Below are 10446 nucleotides of genomic sequence, written 5' to 3'. Positions count from 1 at the left end.
ACATTTGTTGTTGAAGTCCTGGGAGTGCATTCTGACGAAGAACAGCAAAGGTAATCCAATTTTTCTTATAGTAAATCTGAGTTTGGTGAGTACCAAACTTGGTGGGTGTCAAAATAGCTAGCCTGTGATGGCCGGGCTATCTACTCAGAATATTGCAAAATGTGCTTTCACCGAAAAGCTATTTTAAAATCGGACACCGCGATTGCATAAAGGAGTTCTGTATCTATAATTCTTAAAATAATTTATGTTTTTTGTGAACGTTTATCGTGAGTAATTTAGTAAATTCACCGGAAGTTTGCGGGGGGTATGCTAGTTCTGAACGTCACATGCTAATGTAAAAAGCTGTTTTTTGATATAAATATGACCTTGATTGAACAAAACATGCATGTATTGTATAACAATGTCCTAGGATTGTCATCTGATGAAGATCACCAAAGGTTAGTGCTGCATTTAGCTGCGGTTTTGGTTTATGCGACATTATAGGCTAGCTTGAAAAATGGGTGTCTGATTATTTCTGGCTGGGTACTCTGCTGACATAATCTAATGTTTTGCTTTTGTTGTAAAGCCTTTTTGAAATCGGACAGTGTGGTTAGATTAACGAGAGTCTTGTCTTTAAAATAGTCATATGTTTGAGAAATTGAAGTAATAGCATTTCTAAGGTATTTGAATAACGCGCCACGGGATTCTACTGGCTGTTACGTAGGTGGGACGAAATCGTCCCACTGGCCCTAGAGAAGTTAACAGTACAGATTGATCAAGATGGCGAAACAAGTACAGGGACAAAGTGAAGGAGCAACTCAGTGGGTCGGACACAAGGCGTATGTGGAAGGGTCTCCTAACGATCACAGATTACAAAAAGAAAGCCAGCCACATCACAGTCACCAACGCCATCCTACCGGACGAGCTAAAGACCCTTTTCTCAAGATTCGAGCACAATGACCCTGAGCTGCCGAGGAGAGCCCCCGATGACAACGTGGGCTACACACCCAGTCTCCACTGAGGATGTATGTAAGTCCTTCAAAACATGTTAACCCTCGCATTGCTGCCAGCCCAGACAGCATCTCTAGCAATGCCCTCAGAACATGTGCAGACCAGCTGTTGTGTTCGCTGACATTTTCAATCTCTAGCTCAGGCCTCTATACCCACCTGCTTCAATGTGTCCACTATCATCCCCATGCCCAAGAAAGGGAAAGTAACAACTGAAAGACCACATCACCTCCTCCCTCCCCGACACACTCGAACTCTCCAATTCGCCTACCGCCCTGACAGATCCAAGGACGACGTAATCGCCATTGCACTGCACACTGCCCTTACCCACCTTGACAAAAGGAATGCATATGTGAGGATGCTGTTCATCGACTAACGCTTGGCCTACAATACCATAGTGCCAATAAGCTCATTAAAAATCTCACTGCCCTGGGTCTGAACTCCTCCATATGGACCTGGGTCCTGGACTTCCTGACAGGCGGCCCCCAGGTGATGAAGGTAGGCAACATTAGCTCCGTGACACTGATCCTCAACATGTGGGCCGCACAAGGGTGTCCTTAGTCCCCTTCTGTATATCCAAGACTGCATGGACTGACACAGTTCCAACTCCAAGTTAGCTGATGACATGACAGTAGTAGGCCTGATCAACAATGAGCCTACAGAGAGGAGGTAGGCACTCTGACGGAGTGGTGCCAGGTAAACAATCTCTCCCTCAACGTTAGCAAAACAAAGGAGATCATTGTGGTGTTCAGGGTTAACCTGTTGTGGTATAGGGGGCAGTATTTTCATGTCCGGATAAAAAAACATACCCGATTTAATATGGTTACTACTCCTGCCCAGAAACTAGAATATGCATATAATTAGTAGATTTGGATAGAAAACACCCTAAAGTTTCTAAAACTGTTTGAATGGTGTCTGAGTATAACAGAACTCATATGGCAGGCCAAAACCTGAGAAGATTCCATACAGGAAGTGCCCTGTCTGACAATTTGTTGTCCTTCTGTTGCATCTCTATCGAAAATACAGCATCTGTGCTGTAACGTGACACTTTAAGGCTTCCATTGGCTCTCTAAAGTCGCCAGACAGTGGAATGGGGTGTCTGCTGTCTCTGGGCAAAGTACAGCAGCTCTGTTTGTGAGTGGTCAGCCTGGGGACAGTGAGACTGAGATGCGCGTTCACGAGACTTCTCCATGTTTTTCTTTCTCTCTCTGAATAAATACAACGTTGCCCGGTTGGAATATTATTGCTATTTTACGAGAAAAGTAGCATAAACATTTATTTTAAACAGCGTTTGACATGCTTCTAAGTACGGTAATGGAATATTTAGAAATTTGTCACGAAATGCGCTCGTGCGTTACCCTTCGGATAGTGACCTGAACGCACTAACAAAACATCGGTATTTGGATATAACTATGGATTATTTGGAACCAAAACAACATTTGTTGTTGAAGTAGAAGTCCTGGGAGTGCATTCTGATGAAGAACAGCAAAGGTAATTCTGAGTTTAGGTTGTCCCAAACTTGGTGGGTGTCAAATTAGCTAGCCTGTGATGGCCGAGCTATGTACTCAGAATATTGCAAAATGTGCTTTCGCCGAAAAGCTATTTTAAAATCGGACATGGCAATTGCATAAAGGAGTTCTGTATCTATAATTCTTAAAATAATTATGTATTTTGTCAACGTTTATCGTGAGTAATTTAGTAAATTCACCGGAAGTTTTCGGTGGGTGTGCTAGTTCTGAACATCACATGCTAATGTAAAAAGCTGTTTTTTGATAAATATGAACTTGATTGAACAAAACATGCATGTTTTGTATAACGGAGTGTCATCTGATGAAGATCATCAAAGGTTAGTGCTGCATTTAGCTGTGTTTTGGGTATTTGTGATGCATGCTAGTTGCTTGGAAATGGCTGTGCGTTTTTTTGTGTCTATGTACTCTCCTAACATAATGTAATGTTTTGCTTTCGCTGTAAAGCCTTTTGGAAATCAGACAACGTGATTCGATTCAGGAGAAGTGTATCTATAAAATGGTGTGAAATAGTCGTATGTTTGAGAACTTTGAATTATGACATTTTGTGGTTTTAAATTTGGCGCTCTGATTTGTCACTGGCTGTTGAATAGTGTGGGACGATTTCGTCCCACCTCCCCTAGAGAGGTTAACCAGGCTGGACACGCCCGTCATCATCAATGGGGCCGGTCAATAGCTTCAAAGTCCTCTGCGCACACATCTAAGAGAAGCTGAAATGGTCTAACCACACAGACACCGTAGTGAAGAAGGCACGACAGCGACTCTTCAACCTCAGGATGCTGAAGAAATTCTGCCTGTCCCCGAGGGTCCCCTTTGTTCTACAGGAGCACCATCGAGAGCGTACTGTCGGGCTGCATCACAGCCTGGTACGGCAACTCCACCGCCGCAGACCGTGAGGGTAACTTGATGCAAACTGGAAACTACATCCTGAGGCTGCATTTATTGTAGCTGGGGATTTTAACAAAGCAAACCTGAGGACTAGGCTGCCAAAATTCTATCAACATATTGACTGTCCCACTAAGACTCTCGACCATTACAACTTCCAGGATGCTTACAAGGCCCTCCCCCGCCCTCCTTTCGGCAAATCTGACCACCGTTACATCTTGCCCCTCCTGTCCGATAGGCAAAAACTCTGACCAATCGGAATCCACGCTTCAGGATTGTTTTGACCACGTGCACTGGGATTTGTTTCGGCTAGAGTGCGAAAATAATCTAGACGCATACACAGATACGGTGACTGAGTTCATAAGGAAGTGTATATTAGATGTAGTACCCACTGTGACTATTAAAACTTACCCTAACCAGAAACCGTGGATAGATGGTAGCGTTCACCGCATTTAACAATGACAAGGTGACTTGTAATATAGCAGATTATAAACAGTGTAGTTATTCACTCCGCAAGGCAATCAAACGTCAGTATAGAGACAAAGCGGAGTCGCAATTCAATGGCTTAGACATGAGACGTATGTGGCAGGGACTACAAAAGAAAAACCAACGATGTCGCAGAGACGGACGTCTTGCTTCCGGACAGACTAAACACATTCTTCGCACGCTTTGAGAATATCACAGTGCCACCGACGAGGCCCGCTACCAAGGACTGTGGGCTCTCCTCCTGCGTGGCTGACGTGAGTAAAACATTTAAATGTGTTAACCCTCGCAAGGCTGCCGGTCCAGACGGCATCCCTAGCCACGTGCGCAGACCAGCTGGCTGGTGTGTTTACGGGCATATTCAATTTCTCCCTATTCCAGTCTGCTGTCACCACATGCTTCAAGATGGCCACCATTGTTCCAGTTCCCAAGAAAGCTAAGGTAACTGAACTAAATGACTATCGCCCCGTAGCACTCACCTCTGTAATCATGAAGTGCTTTGAGAGACTAGTCAAGGATCATAACACCTTTACTTTACCTGCCACCCAAGATACACTTCAATTTGCTTACTGCCCCAATAGATCTACAGACGATGCAATCGCCATCACTCTGCACACTGCCCTATCCCATCTGGACAAGAGGAATACCTATGTAAGAATACTGTTTATTGACTATAGCTCAGCATTCAACACCATAGTACCCTCCAAGCTCATCATTAAGCTCGAGGCCCTGGGTCTGAATCCCGCCCTGTGCAACTGGGTCCTGGAGTTCCTGACGGCCGCCCCCAGGTGGTGAAGGTAGGAAACATCACCTCCACTCCGCTGATCCTCAACAATGGGGCCCCACAAGGGTGCGTGCTCAGCCCCCCTCCTGTACTCCCTGTTCACCCATGACTGCGTGGTCAAGCACGCCTCCAACTCAATCATCAAGTTTGCAGACGACGCAGCAGTAGCAGGCTTGATTACCAATGATGACGAGACAGCCTACAGGGAGGAGGTGAGGGCTCTGGGAGTGTGGTGCCTGGAAAACAACCTCTCACTCAACGTCAACAAAACAAAGGAGATTATTGTGGACTTCAGGAAACAGCAGAGGGTGCACCCCCCCATCTACATCGACAGGACCACAGTGGAGAAGGTGGAAAGCTTCAAGTTCCTTGGCGTACACGTCATTGAAACTGAAATGGACCACCCACACAGACAGTGTGGTGAAGAAGGCACAACAGAGCCTTTTCAACCTCAGGAGGTTAAAGAAATTTGGCTTGTCACCTAAAACCCTCACACATTTTTACAGATGCACAATTGAAAGCATCCTGTCGGGCTGTATCACCGCCTGGTATGGCAACTGCACTGCCCACAACCGCAAGGCTCTCCAGAGGGTGGTGCGGTCTGCCCAACGCATTACCGGGGGCAAACTACCCGCCCTCTAGGACACCTACAGCACCCAATGTCACAGGAAGGCCAAAAAGATCATGAAGGACATCAACCACCTGAGCCACTGCCTGTTCACCCCCCCTATCATCCAGGAGGCAAGATCAGTACAGGTGCATCAAAGCTGGGACCGAAAGACTGAAAAATTGCCATCACTAGCTGGCTTCCACCCAGTTACACAACACTGCACCTTAGATGCTGCTGCCCTATATACATAGATTTGGAATCACTGGAAACTTTGTTTACATCCTGCTTTACTCATCTCATATGTATATACTGTATTATAGTCAATGCCACTCCGACATTGCTCGATCTAATATTTATTTCTTAATTCCATTCTTTTACTTATGTGTATTGTTGTGAATTGTTTTTAGATACTACTGCACTGTTGGAACTAGGAACATAAGTATTTAGCTACACCCGCAATAACATCAGCTAAATATGTGTATGTGACCAATACAATTTGAAGTTAAGGTTGGTAGAAAATTCTCTGTGCTACACCAAACAGTACCTAAAATGTAACTCCCAGTAATGGATACCAAAAATCTTTGGTTCAATCACATTATCTGGTGTAACAATCTTCCAGTCAACCTTCTACAGCAGTCTGCGACCCCCCCCCCCCACAAGTCTTCCAAAGAAGTTTGCACTGAAGTTTCTACTTACAATCATCCACTCTGCTCCGCTAGCAGTCGGTGCTTCCGGTTCTCGTTGCATGAGCGGTACAATTCTTCCAAAAATCACTATTGCGGCATTGCCTTATCAGTTGAATACTACAATCAAGGAATAGGCACGTATAACGCCTCATACTTAATGGTTGGCATCATAGCTCAAAGGATGTGGTTAAATGAAAAGGGTATGCATGCTGTTCTTTTCAAATACGCCATTGCTTATTACGTTACACATCAAATCTCCTATTCATTATCCCCATCTTTCAAGCTCAGAGCAGATTTGTTTATAAAGAACAGTGTGTTAGCAAGAACACAGTAGAAAATAACAGAATGACTTTATTCCATCTACATCACCTCAGTAAGGTAAATATTCAACTATCCTTGTTCTAGCCTAGGTTTACTCTCTCTCTAAAAACAGTTGACACAAGCCTGTTTCAAATGACAAGTTAACAAAGGGTTAATGAGGGGTACTCTTACCCAAAGACACTTCACATAACTATAATACGTCACCTAAATAATGGCTCCCTGACATCCCCTGTGTACATCACTGGCCACACTGCTACGATTTTTCCCCATTGTGGATACTCCTATGTCTGATAAGGTTAGTCAGGAAGGAGAAGCTCTTGTAACATAGTTTGCACTTGAAGGGCTTCTCCTTGGTGTGAACGGTCTGGTGCATCTTCACATAGCTCGCTTTAGCAAAGCGCCTCCCACACGTTGGGCAGGTGTACGGCTTGTCGGCGTCAGTCCTAATGCTCGGCCTCCCAATGACACCAGAGGAGGTAGAAGCAGGAGCCAGCCTCAGGTGGTTAGTCTTTGAGCTCCCTCCTTGACCTCTAGCCATTGTTTGGGTGTTGTTGGGATTTTGTGCTGTGTTAGAGGCTAGGTAGCGCTTGTGCTGAACACCCATCCTGACTCTGTCTGTATTGCTAGGGTAACCATGGGGTAAATGAGGAAGGCTAGACCCAGGCCCAGACCTTTTATGAACCCATTCACCAGGCATTAGATGAGATCCTGATGGAGAGGAAAGACTTCCTGTTAGACTACCACCAGGGGGGTCTCCCACCACTCTCTGTGAAGGCTGCAGCCCAGGGTGACCTGCTCTGTTTATCATGGACACTGTGGTGTTTGTATCATAGGAACAGGAGGGTCTATCTCTATCAGCCCCAGGCCCTGCTTCATCCCTGCACTGAGACTGTGAAGAGAAGGGTCTGGGCTGCAGACTGGATCCCTGACTAGAGCCTCTGTCTCTCTGATGACCACCAGGACTGAGGTTGTTCAGTCCACCTGTCCACTGGTTGTGTTCTGTGTGGTGGTGGAGTCTCTGTCCCTTGTAGTTGGGTCCTGGTTCCGACTCGGGAAGGAAGAGCGAAGGCTCCTGATCCAGTGTCCTGATCCGGGGCCAGGGTTTGTGACTAGCCACCTCAGAGGCCCAGTCTCTCCCACCAGCAACACCAGATGTCAGCAGGCTGTCATGGACAGCAGACTGTAAACACAAATTGAGCAGAAAAGCATAAAGGTTTATATAAGAACCCATTTGCTCTACACACAGAAACATGACATTATAAAATGGTAACCACAGTTCAGCCCTAGCCTGACGACTCACACTAAACCTTCCGCTGCTCTGTCGTTCGCAACATTCTTTCGTCTGAGACTGTCTCTCCCGCCGCATACAGACACCGCCCCGTACCCGCAGACCAAATATACGTCTAGCCCAGGGCTCAGTCAGTCTGTTGTCATGCAGAGTAAGTTCAGATGTTGTTTTGTGTTCGACTATCTGTTTCTGGTTGTTTTTAACAGTGTTGTTCCGCAGCCCCGAGTTAAGGACGCTGTCCCATCCACTGACCTCCACTTTGTCGCCTCTGGTCCTGGCCTGCTCAGTGATGTTGTCCCGTAAGCCCTTGGCTCCACCGGTCTGGGTCTGGGGATTCAAGATAGCCGTCCAGTCTCCTCTGTTAGCCTCCAGCCAATCACCTGCAGGAAGAGGTTACAAAAATGGCAGCGAACTCTACATATGGAGTTTTATTTGGTAAATTACCTGGTCAGGTTCATACATGATAATGTGTGTTTTTGTATGTAACCATAAGTTGCATTGATTTCATTTAATTAATCCATTTAAAAAAATGCATAGCTGCGAGCAGCAATGACAAAGTGTAGAATGGCAGGAAACTAGCTTTAAAACTGTATAATGTTCTCTCCACCCCATGGCAAAATGTGTAGCGTTGTATCTTGGAAAGGCTACACATTCAGATTCACATGGAATTGTTGTGCAATTTAAAATGTTTAAATATGAAAGTATTTGTGAAAAGATTAAATGTAATTTTAGTGAGGCGTGAGGACTGGTGTCCATACATTTAAAAGGGCTCATTTCAACGTGAAGGAGGTGACGATCACCACGCTGGAAAGGATGAATTTCGACTAGACCAGCCAGAATACCACACGAGCTGAGTATGGCAACTTGGTATGAACTTTGAACTCTTATTCACTAAAGACGTACGTGGCCTAGGAAAGGACAGACAATCCTATGAGAAGACAGAGTACTTCAACGTATCCGCTCTACAACACTACGACCAGAAAGATTCTACAAGGGCGATCTCTTCTGGGCAAACCAGTCTTCCATCTTCGACCCATCTATCGAAGCGCAGCTCAGTGTAAATGAATTCAGCAAAAAAAAGAAACGTCAACTGTCAACTGCGTTTATTTTCAGCAAACTTAACATGTGTAAATGTTTGTATGAACAGAAGATTCAACAACAGACAAACTGAGCAAGTTCCACAGACATGTGACTAACAGAAATGGAATAATGTGTCCCAGAACAAAAAAAGGGGGGGGGTCAAAATCAAAAGTAACAGTCAGTATCTGGTGTGGCCACCAGCTGCATTAAGTATTGCAGTGCATCTCCTCCTCATGGACTGCACCAGATTTGCCAGTTCTTGCTGTGAGATGTTACCCCACTCTTCCACCAAGGCACCTACAAGTTCCCGGACATTTCTGGGGGGAATGGCCCTGGCCCTAGCCCTCACCCTCGATCGAACAGGTCCCAGACGTTCTCAATGGGATTGAGATCCGGGTTCTTCGCTGGCCATGGCAGAACACTGACATTCCTGTCTTGCAGGAAATCACGCACAGAACGAGCAGTATGGCTGGTGGCATTGTCATGCTGGAGGGTCATGTCAGGATGAGCCTGCAGGAAGGGTACCACATGAGGGAAGAGGATGTCTTCCCTGTAACACACAGCGTTGAGATTGTCTACAATGACGGACCCTCCACCTCCAAATCGATCCCGCCCCGGTGTGACGCTCATTCCTTAGACGATAAACGCGCATCCGGCGCTCCGGTACCGCTTGCTGTGCGCTAGCAGAGAGAACAGTCTACGACTTGGGTGACTGGAGTTTTTGACAATTTTTTGGGCCTTCCTCTTGACACTGCCTAGTATATAGGTCCTGGATGGCAGGAAGCTTGGCCCCAGTGATGTATTGGGCCGTACGCACTACCCTCTGTAGTGCTTACAGTCGAATGACGAGCAGTTGCCATACCAGGCAGGGATGCAACCGGTCAGGATGCTCTTGATGGTGCAGCTATAGAACTTTTTGAGGATCTGAGGACCCATGCCAAATCTTTTCAGTCTCCTGAGGCGGAAAAAGGTGTTGTCGTGCTCTCTTCACTACTGTCTTGGTGTGTTTGGACCACGATAGTTTGTTGGTGATGTGGACACCAAGGAACTTAACTCTCGACCCGCTCCACTACAGCCCTGTTGATGTTAACCTCCCTGGGCTAGGTGGGACGAAATCGTCCCACCTACTCAACAGCCTGTGGAATCCCGTGGCGCGTTATTCAAATACCTTAGAAATGCTATTACTTCAATTTCTCCAACATATGACTATTTTACACCATTTTAAAGACAAGACTCTCGTTAATGGGGGCCTGTTTGGCCCTCCTTTTCCTGTAGTCCACGATCATTTACATTTACGTCATTTAGCAGACGCTCTTATCCAGAGCGACTTACAAATTGGTGCATTCACATTATGATATCTATCATCTCCTTTGTCTTGCTGACATTGAGGGAAAGGTTGTTGTCCTGGCACCACGCTGCCAGTTCTCTGACCCATCTCGTCGTTGATCAGGCCTACCACTGTTGTGTCGTCAGCAAACTTAATGATGGTGTTGGAGTCGTGCTTGGCCACACAATCGTGGGTGAACAGGGAGTACAGGAAGGAACTAAGCACGCACCCCTGAGGGGCCCCCGTGTTGAGGATCAGCGTGGCGGATGTGTTGTTACCTACCCTTACCACCTGAGGGCGGCCCGTCAGGAAGTCCAGGATCCAGTTGCAGATGCTTAGTGATGAGCTTTGATGGCACTATGGTGTTGAACGCTGAGCTGTAGTCAATGAACAGCATTCTCACAGGTGTTCCTTTTGTCCAGGTGGGAAAGGGCAGTGTGGAGCGTGACTGAGACTGCGTCATCTGTGG

The 10446-nt window shown here is 46.2% G+C and overlaps 1 protein-coding gene across 4 annotated transcripts in view; it reads right to left on the bottom strand.

Moving 5' to 3' along the window:
* Positions 1-6294: 6294 nt before the first annotated feature.
* Positions 6295-10446, bottom strand: part of LOC106602512 (zinc finger protein 69 homolog) — a 506109-nt gene continuing 501957 nt past the window's right edge. For all 4 annotated transcript variants that reach the window (XM_045717536.1, XM_045717537.1, XM_045717535.1 and 1 more), the window contains 2 exons: positions 7823-7950; positions 6295-7462 (listed from right to left, as the gene is read on the bottom strand). In XM_045717536.1, the coding sequence (XP_045573492.1) occupies positions 6536-7462; positions 7823-7950 (1055 nt within the window). In that variant the 3' untranslated portion in view covers positions 6295-6535. The remainder of the gene's footprint in view (positions 7463-7822; positions 7951-10446) is intronic.

This window comes from Salmo salar, chromosome ssa04 (assembly GCF_905237065.1).
Source record: "Salmo salar chromosome ssa04, Ssal_v3.1, whole genome shotgun sequence".
Lineage (NCBI taxonomy): Eukaryota > Metazoa > Chordata > Actinopteri > Salmoniformes > Salmonidae > Salmo > Salmo salar.
The sequence above is the reverse complement of the archived record's forward strand: the minus strand, read 5'-3'. Positions and strand labels throughout refer to the sequence as shown.